At 42.0% G+C, this 18,549-nt stretch overlaps 1 protein-coding gene across 9 annotated transcripts in view; it reads right to left on the bottom strand.

Moving 5' to 3' along the window:
* The window catches only part of Tnik (TRAF2 and NCK interacting kinase), a 398,405-nt gene that overhangs the window by 22,583 nt on the left and 357,273 nt on the right, over positions 1–18,549 (bottom strand). For all 9 annotated transcript variants that reach the window (NM_001106422.1, XM_063281546.1, XM_017590730.3 and 6 more), the window contains 3 exon segments: positions 226–390; positions 8,232–8,361; positions 15,291–15,475. In NM_001106422.1, the coding sequence (NP_001099892.1) occupies positions 226–390; positions 8,232–8,361; positions 15,291–15,475 (480 nt within the window).

Below are 18,549 nucleotides of genomic sequence, written 5' to 3'. Positions count from 1 at the left end.
AACCCTCAAGTCTCATCCATAACACAGGAATTGGGCCAGACAATAAATGAGAACCCGTTGTTTCTATGGTTTCTCTAAATTGGTAGAGGCCGCCACATAGCAGAAACCAACTGAACACGTTTCAGAGAGTCTGGCAAAGCCTGATTGTTTAAGTTATCAATGTGTAGAGTCCCATGGAGGACAACATGACTACTCATGACTACTTCCTGGCACCTTGGCACCTACTTCAGCTCCAGTGTCCATCTCCTGGGAATGAGTGGAGACACGGCCCAGGCCCTCAGTGGGAGTCCCAGCTGGCGAATGGCTCTGCTGCACAAGGTCTGGGAGATTGATGTGACCTGCGAAGCCATTACTGTCACTGTGGCCAGATCGCTTCTTCTCTTCAGCCGTCTGAGGGATAGAACACATACAGGCCATTAGAGAGCGTGCATATTCTGGAGTGCTGTTACTCCACACATCCTGGACCTAACGGGCTCCAAACTGATTTACTGGAGAGTATATGATGATAGTACAGAAATTCTATTTTGCCTAAGAAAATGATGACATTAAGCCTTGTTAATATTTAGTTAGTGGACTGACTTTCATTATGCTAATGTGTGAAGGAGACCACAGATGGAGGCAATGTTAGAGCTGCTCTGCAGTGTGTGTGTGTGTGTGTGTGTGTGTGTGTGTGTGTGTGTGTGTGTGTGTACAGAACATATTGTCAGATTATATTGAAACAATCACCCAAATTCATTTGAAAAGCATTGGGCCAAAGTGATACCAACATACACCTCCCTCAAAGAAAAATCTGTGTGTTTCAAGAAAACACAGAGATGTTATTTACCCAACTCATAGGGTTCTTTGTCAGTGATCAGGTCAAACAATGATTAGGCCTGCTTGACAGGAGTCCCAAGACATAGAAATGCTCTAGCAGATTATTTGAAAATAAAGGCACATGTTCTATGTGCCAATATACACATGTTCTATGATTAAACTCTAAAATTGTTATTGATAGGATTGCAGGAATTAGATGCTTTAAAACCACTCCTCTTGAGATCAGCTACCTCCCTAAATCCAAGAAACAAAAAGAGTGAAAAGAAAACCCCAAACCCAGTACATCAAATTGGCTAGTTTTGTACCGCCCCCCTCCCTATCTAAGGATAACTTAGTACCTGCAGATCAACCATTTTCCATGTCTCACCCTCTGCTCTGCCCCACCCTCCGGCAACAACCGTTCCATTCTCAGCTTGGGTGAGATCACTGCTTTAGTTCTCAGATATGAGAGAGATCATGTGGTACTATTTCACTTGGTGTGAAGGTCCCCAATACCAACTATCATGCCTTAAAGAACAGGATCTCACGCTTCAAATGGCTAAATGGTTTTGCCTTTTACGTCCGGACTACAGTTTCTCCATCCATTGGTAAGGTGATGGGTGAGAAGGTGGTTCTCACTCTTTGGCAGGTGTGAGTAGTGCTGACATATGCATGCAGACGGCACACTGACATATTGATTTCATTTGCTTTGGAGAGTCTCCCAGCAGTGGGACTGCCGGATCATGGATCATGTGGTAGTTCTATTTTTAACTATTAAATGATATCACATCAAGAATATGCAGAATCCCTTTCTCCCCACCCTTGCTAGCACCTGCTACTTTTGAGTCTTTGTGATAAGAGCCATTCTGATTTAGTTTTTGATTTTAGTTTTGATTTACATCTGGACAACCAATGATTTTGAATGGTTTCCATGTGTCTAGTAGCTATTTACATATGTTCTGTCAAGAAATCCCTGTTGTTCATTTATAAATTATTTTTTTTTCCGGAGCTGGGGACCGAACCCAGGGCCTTGCGCTTCCTAGGCAAGCGCTCTACCACTGAGCTAAATCCCCAACCCCTTATAAATTATTATTTTTCTATTGAGGTTTCTGTTCCTTATGTATTCTAGAAGTCAGCACACTGGTGAATCTTTCCTCTGTTCTGTGGTTTGTCCCAATTGCTAACTAAGCCCTTTGTTGTGCACAGCTGTGCCCTTTCCACTGAGTATGGACCTATTTCACTGGGGATTCTTTAGGGCAGACCCAAGTAGTGATTTCCCTCTTGCTTCCTTTCACACACCCCTTGCCTCCTTTCTCTCTCCATCATTGCTTAGCTCAGCATTGCCGAATGCCTATTACATATGGAACAGTTTGCTTAACACAGAAGAGCGGGGAATGTGGCAGATATGTTCCCCATCCTCTGGGGTTGGTATTGGCAAAAGTGTATGCTGTTTCTTTGGTCCAGAATGATGCTTAGCCTTCATCCTCAACCCAACTAGATTTGGAATCACCTAGGAGACTCATCTTTGGGTGTGTACGTGAGAGGGTGTTTTCAGATAGCGTTGACTGAGGAAGGAAAATCTACCCTAAGTGTGTCCTGGGTAGGCAGTGGGAATGGGTGGGAAAGTCTAATGAGTACCCCAGCCAAACACACACACACACACACACACACACACACACACACACACACACACACACACACACACAGTTGACAGTGGACGCCATGCAACCTCACCCATCTCCCACCAGGGTCTTCCCTACCTCAAATGGTACGCTCTATTTCCTCATACCCTGAGCCAAACCAAACCCTTCCTTCTCTAAAGAGCTTTGCTTAGATACATGGCTAGAGTGAAAAGAAAAGAAAGGACCGTATTCAGCTTTCCCCAGACTCTGTCTTGAGTGTACAGAGTCTGGCCTGCCCTTGCCTCTGTCTGAAAATGCAAGTAACCACTTCTTTAGTGTGCATGAGACAGAAGATACCCAAGCTCTCAAGGGTAGGTGTGTGATTCATACATAAGGAAGCTTGATAAATGTCTGCTAAGCTTAGTGTCATCAGTTTCCTGGACTACAAACTGTCCCAGTGAGGGTCCACTCCTCAGTTCATTTTGTCGCAGTGTTTATTGAGAGCTAACATGGGCTCATATCCTCAGCGTTGAGCATTTCATCTTCTAGGTGACATTTAGGCAGCTCGGCTCTCTCGCCATCCATCTTGACGTCCTTGCTTTGTCTATGTGCTAAACAGCTCTTCCCTCCTCCCACCTTCCATTCTGTACTGAAAAGCCTTTTGACATTTCCCCCCAATTTCCCCAGAGCATAAATCACACCTTGTCACTTGAGGATTTTTAAGTTTCTCTTGTGTCAGTGGCATTTTCTTCCAGGCCTCAAAACTGATGAAGATACACTGGTTATTAAGGAAAGACTTGAAGGGCTAGCTAGGGTGTATCTCAGAGATGGAAAAGCCTGAAGCAGTGACCCTTGAATTCGGTCGTTTCTGAGTCATCACCCCTTCATCCCATCAACCAGCATCTTTTCATCAAATACCTTCTGTGTGCTAGGCTCTCTCCTAGGAGCACAGAGGAAATTGAACAACAGTCCTGCGTTCTTGAATCTCATTAAGAGAATCCCATCCTCTCTGATTTTGATAACCTCATCACTCCCAGGAGGAGGACCACAAATATACTCTGTATTTTCGCATATGCCAGGTACTGCCTCAAACACTACACCATGTGCCCCCGAGTCCTCATAGGAACACTGTGGGCTAGCTTACCTGAGCACCACCTTACAGATGGAAAAAGGACACTGCAGGACAGCCAACTGACTCTTCTCAAGTGAGGCTTTAAGTCCTGACGGTCTGGTGGGGTACAGCAGCTCTGGGGTGCACTGTTGCAACGAGAGCTACTGTCGTAGCTTATTGAACTAGGAGAGGAAACCTGCCACAAGTGGGATGGAATTCCTGAGGTAATGACCATGTAGACTGAGAGATGGGGACCAATCTCTGCCAGCAGCCCTACTGGGCTATAGTGAAGATCTTGTAATGGAGCAAGAAGAGCTGAGAACACAAGGATGCAGAGGGGAAGAAAAGGGGTCCGTGGAGAGACAGGAAGGGCAGGAGGCAAGCAAAGGTGAGGGCAGAGTGCATGTGGAAGCTACTGAAGCCCTTGTCTCTCTCTAGTTTCTGCTTCTAACCCTGCACAGGAACCCCACTATGTTTTAGTTCCTTCCATGGAGTATGAATAGAAATAGTTTGTGAATTTCAACTCTTCTTTGTGTGTATCTACAACTCCCCACTCCTCACGCCCCACCCCCAAACTCTGGGAAAGTGCGTTCTTTCTTTTTTACTTATAATACAAGGCTGCATGGTACAAACTAGTATTCTCCCTCTATTGGGTGGGTGGATGGATCCTGGAGAGGGTGTGAAGAGCTTCAGGAAAGCGCTATTATCATTGACCGCCAGGAAAGGCTTCTAGAAGGGAGAGAGCCAAGGCAGAAAAGAATAGAAGGGAATGAGAAAAGCAAACTAGCATTTCTAGGCGATGAGATGGCTGGTAAGAGCTGGCTGGTGTGGCAGTGGAAAATGGTTCCATGGAGGGGTGAGGTAAGACAGGAGGAAGCATGAGGACAGCAGCCAGGGAGTGCATCAGGGCATTATGCATGGGGCAGTCATAGGTGGCATGGCCAGTATAGTCATTCATTCATTCATTCATTCATTCATTCATTCATTCATTTTCCAATCCCTTTTAGTTCCTTTAGTCCTTCCCCTAGCTCTTCCATTGGCTCAGTTGAGTATCTGCATCTGTATTGGTCAGATGCTGATGGAACCTCTTAGGGAACAGCCACACCAGGATCCTGTGTAGTCTTTTAGAGCTCTCATTTCTATTCTCATAAGAATAAGCTGAGTGAGTGCCTGATGCCCATCCTGTGGCAGTGAACCCACAGTATCCAATAAGCTAAATCTTATCACAAGATAAAATTTAAGTTTGTAAATTTTCTTTCCTTTTACTCTAGCCTGAATTATTTTTTTTAAACACACGTGTTTTAAATAGATCTCTTTTCAAACCGCGAGGCTCATCTGATAGTTGATCTTATGTATCCACTTAACTGAACCACCAGCTGCCCAGATTAAAAATTATTTCTAGGCGTGCCTGTCACATTGTTGCTGAGCATCAAGAATGTGAACGTTTGAATTGGTGAAGTTGGGAGGGGGATTATCATTCTCTGGGGCTAGCAGAAGGCTAGAGGTCCAGAATAGAACCAAAGGCAGAAGAAGAAATGTTTAAAATAGATCTTGTGTGTGATATGAGTGGTTGTATTTGTGAGTGTGGGTTCACAAGCTAAAGCATACTGAGAGAGCTCAAAGAACAGTCGTGGGTGATAGTCCTCACCCTCTGCCTTAGTCAGACAACTTCTTGTTGGGTAGTGGTGTGTAATCTAGGCAAGTAGAAGCACAAGCCTCTGAGGATTCTGCTGTCTCTGCCTGTCATTTCACCACAGAAGCACGTCGGTTACATCAGCACACAATCAATTCTGGCTTTACATGGATTCTGGGGTTTCACACGCAGCTCCTCATCCTTTATACGGCAAATGTTTCTTATCCAAGGAGCCATCCCTGCAGCCCACAACTTGCCTAGTCTCAGTCCCGCTCACTACTTGAGCTGAGACATCTCCCCTTTACCCACTTTGCACTGGGCCTCATTCTACCTCAGGTGCAGGGAGAACTGAAGTTCTTGTCCTCTGTAATCACACAAACTACTTCCTTATAGTCTCTATTTCTCCCCCCCTTTCTTCCCTCTCTCCTCTCCTTTCTCCTTCCCTCCCTCCCCCTCTCCTCTCTATCAGAAGTATCTTGATTAATAGTTTACTTTAAGACCCAGCAGCACTTGGTGCTGAAGCAATGGCTTAGGTAATAAGGTGCTGGCCTTGTACACAGGAAGGCCTGAGTTAAATCCCCAAGATTCATGGAATCTCAGAGTTTGGGAAGCAGAGACAGGTGGACCACTGAGTTTATTGGCCGGATGGCTTAGCTTACTTGGTAAGCTCCAGGCCAGTGAGAAGCCTTGTCTCAATAAAGAAAGTTGTTGACACTTGGGAAAAGATCTCAAGGTGGTCCCATGGCCATATGTTCTCTCTCTCTCTCTCTCTCTCTCTCTCTCTCTCTCTCTCTCACACACACACACACACTATATATATATATATATATATATATATATATATATCTCACACACACACACTATATATATATATATATATATATATATATATATATATATATATAGAGAGAGAGAGAGAGAGAGAGAGAAACTAAAATCCTTAAATCCCACACTCGATAAAAGCTGAATGTGGAAACTAAGACAAATGGTCTGAGGGTTGTCAACAAATCAATGTCAAATAGGACACAGGTACACATGATTTTGAAAGTGTGGGTGGTTGTATTTATCAAATGCTGGGAGCTTTGAATAATATGGACTCATTTGGATATTGTTGCCAACAGAAATGTCTGGCTCTAAATGTCTTCTTGGAATTACTGATTCTGTTATGAAGACTCAAGCATGTTAGGAATTGGGCTGGTTCTACGTGGAGTCAAAGAGAAACTCACTCTAGATCACCCTCTCTTGTGTGGTAAGCTCTCCTGATAGAAACTATCTGCCCCTGTATTAAAACAACCCACCCATGGCACCGAGAGCTTTATATGCAAACACTGGCAGTCAAGCCCATTCTTCCTCAAAGGCATATGAGGAAGCATTCTTTAAAGTCTACTTGAAAGATTTGACAGGGGCATAAAATAAAAATCCCAGCAAGCTCCCGTGCAAACCAGTCTTCTAGTCATAGCTGCACTGCCAATTTTACTTCAACGGCCTTATTCATTCAGGAAGTGCGGCTTCTTTCTTACGCCCTCTGCCTTTTTGGAGAGTAAAGTCTGTAAATGGAGTTTCTTAGCCCTGTCATGTTTGAGGAGAGAGGATGACCATTCTGTCTGTCTGTCCATGCTTTAGAAGGAGGAGTGGGCTGTGCTAAGAAGCAAGAGAAGACTGGAGTTTATGGTGATAATGAGATAAAATAGTGAACTTTTATTAAACACTCATATTTACTAACTAGCCTGTTCCATGTTCTCAACTATTTTATATAACCTATGCTATTATTTATGAAGGTGTGTGTGTGTGTGTGTGTGTGTGTGTGTGTGTGTGTGTGTGTAAAATTGATGCAAGGCAGTGCCCTTGATTTCTCTCCCCTTTATTAGTTGTGGCAGGGTCTCCCCAGACCCAGAACTAATAGGTTACCAAACTGAAAGCCCAGGAGTGGGCCAAGTCTGGCCAGTCTGAGGAAGGAGATTGCCCAGGGAGTCCCTCCTCTGTCTCCTGAGTGCTGAGATTTCAAATGGCTGCTCTGCCTGCTTGGCTCTTTTGTGGGTCCTGTGGATCCAAATTCTTTGTCTTCACACTCCTGTGGCAAGCAGTTTATCCATGAATTCAGCTCTGTAACCCACTTACAAAGTTTTACAGGGGAACGTGTGGTGACATTTCTCAATGTTACTTGCCATTATTTCCTCAAACTCACATGAAATGAAAAGAGAAGATGAGTTCTAATTTCTTAGGGCACTTCAGGTTAACAAAGGTACCTCAGGGGGCTCAGGGCAAGGAAAGGGGAAGGGAACATGTGCTTCCCACCAAACAAAGTCATGTTCCCAGATTTAATGAACCAAAAAACTTTCCTAAAGGCTGGAGGGCGGCTCAAGAGTTAAGAGCACTGGCTGCTCTTCCAGAGGACTGGGATTCCATTCCCAGAATACACATGGCAACTCACAAGTGCCTGTAACTCCAGGCAGATCCAACACCCTCTTCTGGCTTCTGCAGACATTAGACATGCACCTGGTACACAGACATACATGTAGGCAAAACATCCATACACATGAAAATAACTAAAGTTTTTTTTAAATCCTCAAAATTTTAAAGGTGCAAATAAATGCCAAAGATATGTGTCTTAGTTGACTTCTGTTTTTCTTTGTTCTCTAGCACAGTTTCTTGGAACTACTGAGCATTTTATATGAAATCCATAAGAATAAAACCATTCGTGGGGGAAGAGCTTCACAAAACGACCCTTGCTATTAAGAAAGGCCATTCACTTCTGTTTTCCTGGTGTTGGGAACATCTGTGCTTTCCAGTTTTATGTCCTCAGGCTCAGATTTTATAATCAAATTTACATAGCTCCTATTGAAGAATGGGGACTAATGCATAATTAAGTCACTCTGCAGAAACTTGGGAAGACCCAGAAAAGAAGATGGTAGACAATTAAAATCACTCATCCACTTAGACGCACAGGTTCCTATCCTCCCATTTAGCCAGTACACTTATAAAGCATGCTATAAGCATTCTATGTAAATGTTTGAATAGGAAACCCAGCTAAGGAAGGCACCTCCTTTTGACAGCTGTTGCCCCAACTCACCTCTCTGATCATCAAGGTTCCTTCTCTTGAAATGCTGCCGCCAAAGGTATCTGCATGCGAAGTCTCCAGCCCATGTGTGCCGACCATCCCCATGTTGTACTGCTCATTCTTCCCTGGAGCACCCGTGGGTCTGATATGGGAAAGAACAGCAGTCATGCCAAGGGGCAAATGTAGGGAAATACCGCTTCTCGTCCCACCCACTTCTTATTGCAGTAAATGCATAGGACATAAAATTTGCCACTTATATGATTTGTGTGACTCTTGTGGTGACTTTAAGGGAATTCTGTATTAACGCACCCACATTGGGGTTTCCATTTCTGAAGCATCTTGAGCTATTTTCCACCCTATTCTCAACTCCAGGCTGTGAGAGCTTCCTAAATCTCCAAGGAAAAGTGATGGAATCAGCAGAGATATCCCCCCATATCCCACAACCTTCTCGACAAAGGGAACCTTGACCTACCTCTCTACCTGCTGTTTCCTCTTCTTGGCTGTTGGCTGGCCCCTTCTCCCTCTATTTTTATTCCAAGAGACAGATAGTTTATGCAAGATATTATCTCAAGACCTGTCTACTTTCAGTCCCAGGAGCCTTTATTCTTTAACATTTCTACGGCCATTTATAATATAATTCTTTAAGATTTTCCTCAATCTCTCTCTCTCTCTCTCTCTCTCTCTCTCTCTCTCTCTCTCTCTCTCTCTCTCTCTCTGTGTGTCATATCATGTGGAAGGAGCTGGAATTTGGTTTATCCTAAAGAAAGCCATCTACTTCCTTTGAGACAAGGTCTCCTTTTGATGTGGAACTCATCAATTAGGCTAGGCTGGCTAGCCAGTGAATTGAACTCAGGTCTTCATGCTTGCGAGTAAGCACTTTACTGACTGAGCCATAGTCTTGGTCTTGAGATTTTTCAAATCATTAGCCCATTGTCTCTTCATTCCCTCCTTCTCCTTCGCTAGAACACATGCTTGTTTGTCTTTTTGCTTATCACCACACAGTCAGGACAGCGTCAACCTGATTTATGATGTCCTATGGCCAAAGTCTGTGGTTTCTTTAGCAAAAGGCTCTTGCCATTAAGTTCTGGTGAGCGGCCAAGCAATGGCAATGTTTGTTTGTTTATTTGTTTGTTTGTTTAGATTTAGGGAGGGTTCTCAGATCAACAACTTGAAGGGCATCCCACTCTTGGGCTTTCAATTTGGTAACCTATGGCTTCTGAGAAGAACATTAAAATTCATATGCAGTATTCATTACTCTCCTAAAATCTCTTTATTCAGTCTATGCTATTGTAACCTCAAAAAATTAAAATAAGAAAAGACACCACCAGCTGACATGCCATGTTGGTGAGGGGACAATGTGATAGGGTTCCACCCCTAGAAGAAGAGCTCCAGGCAATGAAGGACTACTGAGAGGGAGAGTCAGTATTCCCCAGGGATGAATGGCCTACTCAGTTATCTAAGACCACAGGGCCAGCCATAGAAACATCCTGCAAGCAACACTAAGTAGACTCTGCAGACTGCAGAGTACATTTATTCACATACATATTTAGTAAGAAAAAGAATCTACAAATTTAAGAGGGAATGGAGAGGGGCATGTGGAATGGGTGGATGGAGGAGAAAATGCTGTAGTTATATTGTAATTAAAAATAAAATAAATTATAACGCAAACAAAAGCCAACCACTACCACCACCAAAACCTGTCTGCAGTTTCTTAAATCTGATGCTAGTCTGAGGATGTATTAAATATTTACTCCAATGACCAGGAACTACACCTGATTAATGCTAGCAGGCAGACTGCCAGAGCTCTTGCCAGGGGTTAGGGCAGTAGCTCAGTGGCAGAGCTCTCAAAGTTCTAGGTTTGGTCCCCAGCAGTGGAAAGGATTCTTATCCAAATGGAGAAGCAGAAAGATGTGAGGGAAAGTAGATTAGCAAACTCATTGGGAAGCAAAGATTTTGGTTTCTCAAAGGACTCAAAGAAGGTGAGTACCTGTGGGTGAGAATGGATGAGTTTGGGATAAAAGTCAAAGGTCAACTTTCAATGTCACTGTTTCTGTCCCAGAATGGAACTGTTGTTATTAACTGTGTTCCCAAATGTGGGAAAGCCTTTGTTGTGATCAATTCTGGCTTATGAATAAATTGGTAAGTCAAGTAGTTCCTAAAACAAATGATTCTTCCATCCTTTCTTTGGAACTTGATTTTATCTGTTACTCCTTTTCTCAAGGGATCTTATGTTCTTGTTTCAGAGAATATGGCATGAACACAATAGATTAATACCTAAGTGTTGATCAAGATCTCCAGGGAAGGGATCACGTGCCCTCCTCTCTGTCCATCAGACATTCCCTGTTCCTACCATGGCTTAGGCTGAGCTGGGGACCTCTGCCAGGTTGGCACTGTCAGATCACAGTTCCATTATCACAGTCTCATTTCATTTTAGTATCTTGATAATGTTCTGATTCTACCCAAAAATTTAAATCAGAGGATGTGTAAATATGGATAAATTTTCATTTAAAAAGAGTTGTTTAAGTCCACTTCCAGAAAGGAAAAATCTCCCTATATATTTAGTTAATCCTTTCCCATTTTTGTGTTTTTTTCTTCCTTTCTTTCTTTTTTAAATAAAACAATTATCATTACAGAACTCCTTTTATCAACATCCCTTTTCAAATTTTTATGGGGTCACATCTATGGAGACTAGATTTTCTGGGTCTTTTTTAAAGGTTTACCTTTGGCTGAGATTTGATTTACATATCAATTATTAGTCACATAGCAGCTATTACCATACATCCTGTTGCCCACTGTTTATTATAATCTTAGCTAAATATTTTTTACTTTATTCTATTGTCCGAGTCAATTTTTGTACTTTGACTTTTATGGCTCAGAATTATCTCATCTATTATTTATTTTAGATGGTTTCAAGTTATATTTTATATTATTTTGATCCACAATATTCCCTATAGATGAAATAAAAGGCAATCTGTATTTATTCCTTAGTTAAATCGCTTCTAATATGGTAAGCAATTCCTCTTAGCCAGCCCAAGACAGCCCTGCTCTGTAGGGATTGTTCAGTTATGAACATTTTGTAAATATATTTTTAGGTTCTGTGCCTCTTATATTGATTGTTTCTCCCATGTACTATTCTGTCATCATGTGTTCAAGATATGGCAATGGCTTTTGATTACAGAAAATTTCCAAAACTTTTACATATTCCCATCACCTCCCTACACATTTCTTTTCATAAGGCAGAGTGCAGCCCACGTCTTAACACAGCAGGCCTGAGTCTGCCTGGCTTATTCTTTCTAGTCCCTCCTCCATCTCTGGTCTTCCTTTCCTTTGCTAGTCTGTGCCTATTTCCTTCTTGGGCTCTTTTTTAACTGCAACAGGTCTCTAAGGCTCTGCTTCATTTTGCATAATCATCTGACCCAAATGGTAGCTCACAACTATCTCTAAGTCCTTCTAACTGCAGGGACCCAACACCCTCTTCTGAATTCCACCAGGCATGTACACAGTGCGTAGACATACATGCAGGCAAAACATACATACCCACAGCTAAGTATGTAAACTCTGACATAAGAATCTGCTTTACACATGTCTGAACTATTCAAGTTCTGTAGACAGAAGGGTGGAAAAGGCACTGGTCTAAGCAACCTCAAAATCCCCAAAGAAAAGCATTCTACGGTACACCTAAGTAACCTTAGCGCTTCCTTCCAGATGGAAATACAGCCTGAGAAACTGTCCCAGCCAAGAGGACATGGTAGAACGAAGGCCACTGGGGCCATTGCTAAGTAAGCTGGGCCAACCTGAGCAGTCCCTGCTGATGCTGCTCAGTCGTTCTAACCTACACAATGCTCACTTCTCCTAGAGACCGTGTGGAGAGGATGACGTGGTAGTTACCTTGAACTCTGTCACCACTTTGATTTTCCTATAAAACTGCAACCACTCTAAAAAATGTAATGTTTATCAACAACAACAACAACAAAAAGAATGGGACGAAAAAAATTACCAAGGCTCAATCAACAAATATATTGCACTAACTATCTGTTATTCTAGAAGTCATTTTTCTTAATATAGAGATTGGGGTAGGAAAAATTAGCTACCCAAAATCCTACGAAGATTGTAAAAAAAAAACAAATTAAATCAAAACAAACAATAAAACTGGACCATTGATTCAAATGAAAAAATAGGGGAAGTTTCCTGTAATTAGACTCCTGGTTTGGAACAATAATTCTCTCTAATTGGATTTGTCACAGTGCTCCTGGAGGTCCTGATTTAATTCAGTTCAATTCAATTCAATACGTGCTTTTTGGGCACCTGCTTTCCGAAAGGTCCTTGGTTTGGCAGAGAGTAGTGGCTAGAAAAGCTGGGCAAGATATTCTTCCTCAACTAAAGTGGTCAGCATATATAAGAGCATAAGAGTGCTAATCTACTCCATTTCAGGAAGAGAGGGGGATGGGGGGAGTTGTTACTGCTTCAATGAAAGGATGTACTGGAGAAGGGCACCACATTTGTAGGGATGCTGAAATTTCATCGTTGGTCTCAGGGATGCAAGGGACTGAGAGATAAATCATGGCCAGTCATCTTAGAGCATGGAAGGCACAAGAGGGCAGAGGACTTGCATCACAGTAATGGAGGAGGTAGGCATGGTGTTTAGTTAGAACAGAAGGAAAGAAAGCTATGTGGCTACAAGATCTAGACAGCATCATGTGAGACTATACAAAATGAACTGTGCATTAGAAGAACATAGTCACCATCTGGACTTCACATTTTTATTTAAAAATTTATTTTCATTTCTATGCATTTGTGAGTATATGCCACATGTGAGGGGTGACTGTGGAGCAAAAGAGAGTGTCTGATCTTGGGAGCTGGAGTTACAGGTGAGTCACCTGATGTAGGTATCAAGCTTATACTCCATCTTCTGAAAGAGCTATGAATAGTCATAATCCCTGAGCCATCTGGTCAACCCCAGCCACTATTCCCATCCTCAGGGGCCTCCTGCAGTTCAAAGAGGGAGATGAATAATGACAATGGAGAAAGTGGGAGGAGGGGACAGGAAGGATGGCTTTTCACAGTAGGCTGAGCTGTGGGTAGGTGACCTCCAAAAGGATAGTCTAGCAGAAGGCATAGAGAAGTACAATGTGCTCTGTTTGGGGGTGTGTTAGAAAGATGGATGTTCTGCCCTGGAATGTAAGTTCTAGTCCTCCTTCAGAGGATAGAAAGAAGATATCATTCATAGAGTTAGAAAATGTGATAGGGGCTTACATTGCTATTACACTTTCCCACAAAGTATCTCTGTCCCAAAGGATTAGATTATCCTGCATTCTCCCATGTATAATTTATCTCTGTAAAGAAGAATATGAACTTTGAAGGCAGAATATAAGTACATATCCTCCCATGGCTCATTTCCCTCCGCACAGCATTTAACACATAGTAGAAATTTTAGGAATCTTTTAATTTCATTGTCAGTTCTTATCCCAATAGCTGTATGTCTAGTGAGTGTTTAGGGGGAAATTTAAGTATCTGTTAGAAGAATTGAACAGTGTTGAGTCCAGACAAAATGGAAACAATCAGCATGTGTTGTAGAGTTGTTCTGGCTTAGTAGTTTTGCCTCTAGAACAAGTTTATTTGCTGTTAAAAGACAATTTAATACAAACTGTTTCAAAATGTCATATCTTAGCATATTTATAGCTGTCAATAATTAAATTACCAACAGTAAAATCACAAGCATGGATTTACAGTGAAGGTTATTGGATTTGTCTCTCAGAACTGCTTGGGGTAGCATCCTCCAGATTGGCCACCCCTGTCCTGTAGTCTACCAAGCAGGGCAATAATTATGGTCTTGTGACATTTTCTGTCAGTTAGCATATGTTCTGGGGATAAATACTGATAGCCAATCTGAAGAAATGGAGGGGAATGAACACGAAAGTGGGGAAGGAAACATTACATTTCATCAGCATTATGGCAAACCAGGACAAGGACACCTTGTGTTCATTTTCAGAGGGGTTAGAAAAGCGAAAAAGAATGTAATGTGAATGGCCAACCCAAGAATCCACTGCAGTGAACAAAAGAACCATGGAGCTTTCTATTCATTCTGGGGGAAGAAAGAAAAACAAGAGTAAGGAAGACTATGACTTAGGGAAATATAGGCAGACATACACAGGGACAAAATATACGAAGATTAGACTGAGAGGAGTACAAGAATACGTGAAGATGCTGATGAAATGGTTCAGTCAGTGTAACACCTGCCATGAAAGCATGAAGGCCATGTCTGGTGGTGCACACTTGTAGTCCTGGGGACTGAGGAGGTGGGGACAGGAGATCCAGTGAGCGCCAGGCCAATGAGAGAATTCTTCTCGAAAGCAAAGGCAGACACCATCTGAAGAATGACATTCAACACTGACTTGTGGCCTCCATGTGGACATGCTCATGCATGTACACTGCACACATGTCAGCATGAACACATGTACATACATACACATACCAAAAAGAGAAGGAAAGGGATCAAATAAAAAAGACATTGAAGAGGATGAAGAACAGTAACACTTGGAATGTCCTTAAATAGTCATTTGTCTCCTGATTCTTTCGTGTGTGTGTGTGTGTGTGTGTGTGTGTGTGTGTGTGTGTGTGGTGTCGGGACTAACATCTGTTACCATGTGCACTTATTTTTGTTTGTCTTAGAGGTAAAAAGAATGAAGAGCCATCTAAAGGATAGTGAGTCCAATAGCTACAGGCAGGCAGGGCAGACACAGGCCCAGAAGTACTACACTCTCTGGATGACTGAGGCTATGTGGAGAGATAGTTATAGAACTATCTTCTAATGGGAACTCAATTCCCCAAAGCCAGTTCACTTTGCCAGTGACCTATGTGTGATTTGTATCCAGCTAGTGTTTGGTTTGGAAACTGAGTCCTTTCCTGGTCTTCCTTTAAGAAACAGTCTTGATCTAGGCATGGTGCTTGGTACATGTTATCCCAGCTACCCCTGAGGCTCAAGCAGGAGTCTATCTCAAGCACAGAAGTTCTGGGAAAGCTCAGACATGGCCTGTAGAGATGCTATCTCAGAACAACAAAAAATTTTCTTACATTAGTCTGGGTATGTCACTGACAGCCACTGTCCCATCGTGCGTCTCACTCTCTCCATCCTCCTCTTCTTCCTCACTGCTCTCTGACTCCTCGCTGGAGGAAGAGTAATCAGTCACTTTCTTCAGTGGGCGGTTTGTTTCTTCAATCCGGAGTTCTCTTAATTCTTTGGCTAACGCCGTCAGATCCTACAAAAAGAAAAAATTGTAAGTGCACGAAGTGTAGTTACATCCAAAGCTGTATCTCCCTGCCAATCATTGCTCCAGCTTAAGCAACAAGGAAAAAGAAAAGAAAGAAAGAAGCTCTATAGAGAACCGTGGCAAACACAGTTACTGTATGCAACTACAAAAACGATGTTTGTGGTCTGTAGAAGCTAAGAGACGGGAGATGAATCAGTTCGAAACCAATAGCTATACTGGGACTGACTATGCATGTGCATATATGTGCATGCTGTGCTGTGTGCATGCGCATACATACAAACGTGGCATTTTATTTTTATTTTGAGAGGGTGAAGTTGGTCACCCTCAAAGTTGAATGGGAAAATAAATGGGATTCAAATTTGTTCCCCAAGTATCCTGGAATTCTTGCCCAAAGCCATGATGGCAGCCTTTTCTCTCTTGTGAGGGCTACTGGACCAAAAACTAGCATCAATCATAGAACAGAGTAGATTGCAAGGTTCATTTGGTATGAAGCCACTCCCCCAAGGACAAAGGTACCACATCAAATGACAGCCCACCCCAAATCCTAGTGCCACTGAAATTTAGAGCCACAGGGATAAGTTAATCAAGAGGAGCAACAAACAAACAGACACACGAACAAACAGACAAACGAACAAACGATTCTCTTCCAGAACAACAGGTGTTTTATCTTTAACTTTTAAATTCCAGTCACCTGGCAGAAGCCCTTACGAGAAATGCTGAAATGAATGTGGAAACACCCAAAGGAAGAGATAATTTTCCGATTTTCCATGAGGGTGATGAAACCTTGAGCCTTATGGATGTGATGAGGCGGGGCTTAGTCACCAGGCATAGTTGCAAGACAGTGTGCTGAACATCTGACTACCTTTAATGGACATGCTTTCAGAGCAAGGCAGAGGGAGGCAGTTCTGCAGAAGCATGGCTGCTCTACTTTGCATGGGTTAAACTGCCCATGGCACGAAGCATGCAAATGAGGAAAAAGCAATTTGACATTGGTCTTACCATTTCTCCCTATTTAGGGACCCATGTGGGAATCAGAGCATTCAGCGAGAGACAGGGAGTTAGGGAGAAAGAAACTCATTGAAAAATACTAAATCCCACAATTTTTTTTCTCAAAAAAATTGGCCATATTCTCTCTTTATTTCAGTTCAGAAATGTATTTGTCCAATTCACCTGGTGTAGGATTGACCTCTGTGACATAGTGATGTTAGGCAATCATCACAATCAGAAGAAAAATTATGATAAACATGCACAGTTAATGGTAATTATAATGTCAAGGCACCCATATGCCAAGGTGTTGCTGTACTGTGGCTGCTTGTCAATCACAACTGCTTTGGTTAACACTCAGGGAGCAATCACCCTGGTGTATCACTACGATCTAGGAAATTCAAGCTGTCAACTGAAGGTGTCACAGTCATTTCTTTTATTTTCATGTCTTGAGCAGATAGCAATAATGTCGCGAAGCCACCTGACTTAAGGCCCCATGAAGGGCAAGCTTCTGGAAATCCCGACCTTGCATTCTCTTGATGAATGCACTTGCTGAACCTTTCCCATACATGCACACTCCCTCTCCAACACAACCCCAGTCTCCGCCATCTGTGAAAGTGAATCTAGGATGGGATCCAAAAGGCTTAACAGTGTTTAAAGACAACATACTATGAACGGGGAGAGCCTCGTCACACACATAGAATTTTATGAAAAATACTTCTAGTTTCTTAGGCACTGCACCCAAACCAGGAAAGGCTAATATATAGGTTTCAGCCCTCTGCAAATCTCCTCTTGATTGCTGCCATTACATTTATCTTTATCAGACAAAAAGAGTATGGAGAACATGCTAGATGGGCACTATGGGGACGAACTGTTGACACATTTGTCAAGACTCTGAAAGCAAGAGAACACAGCGAGCTTCCAAACTAGCAAAAAGGACAAAATCAGACACATTTATTGCATATTTTGATTTTTATAAAGTAATACCATCAAAGAATATGACTAATATTTAAAATGTTACTTATTATTAAAGACTATATTTTATTATAATTTAAAGAGAGAATATGGTTTAAAGGAGTTTGTTTCTACTATCAAAAAGCCTGAGTAAAATATAATACTATCACTATGACTTATTTAAAATATCGATACATTTCCCCCTGGGGCATGGCTACCTTATCTCTAACATTTCAGAACATGATAAGAGAGAGAGATTGAACCAAAAAAAAAAAAAAAAAACAAAATTCAAATCTATTTAGAATTATTTAGTTAAGTCCATTACCCAATAACTTCAAGAAAGTTTCATGTGTTAAAATTACCTACATTTCCATAAATACTGTATTTAGCAACACTTTAAAATTATGACCTGCTTAATAATTTTGGTTTTAATCAGAATTTTTTTATTTCTATGTTATGAAAAAGCTCTTTCCTGAAACATTAAAAATAATTGCAAGTCTATTTTCAGTTTAATTGGCAGCAGCTTGGAGAGTGGGACACCGATGAAAATTTCAAGGTAGCAGTAATGAGTAATCACATGTAATCCCCCGAAGAAAATTAATCTCCCATTGCCAGCGGCCTCTGTGGCCAGCTGAACTTTGGTTTTTCATCTGCTCATTATGAGGAAAATGGGCAATATCAGCACTGCAGAAAATAGACATGACGCGATATTGTCAGGACTGGATTCAGAGCCTTTTCGGACACGTTATCCTCTGACAATTCCAATTTCCTCTATATAATGAGCCTTTGATGGTCATTTATTGCTTGGTTGTCTCAACCCTGAAGCTAAAAAGTATTAAAAGGGGGGGGGGGATAAAAGTGCTATTTAGCAGGAAAATATTTGAGGACACATTAACGGAAAAAGAAATACGGCAAAATACTGTGCTTCCTCTTTTATTTCCCCCTGCAGTGCAAATGTGAAGGGGTAGGAGGCTCACGTCTAAAGGTGTCCTGGATGCATTCCTTATCAGCTTCTCCATACCCTAACGTTTTATCCTGGTGAGTTTGTTTCATCTGAAGTTACATAGGCCTTGAAATACGTTCATTTTTTAAAAAATTGATATAACCGATTTAATTTTGTCTTC

This window comes from Rattus norvegicus, chromosome 2, assembly GCF_036323735.1.
Source record: "Rattus norvegicus strain BN/NHsdMcwi chromosome 2, GRCr8, whole genome shotgun sequence".
In the NCBI taxonomy this organism is placed as follows: domain Eukaryota; kingdom Metazoa; phylum Chordata; class Mammalia; order Rodentia; family Muridae; genus Rattus; species Rattus norvegicus.
This window is presented reverse-complemented; position numbering and strand designations above follow the sequence as displayed.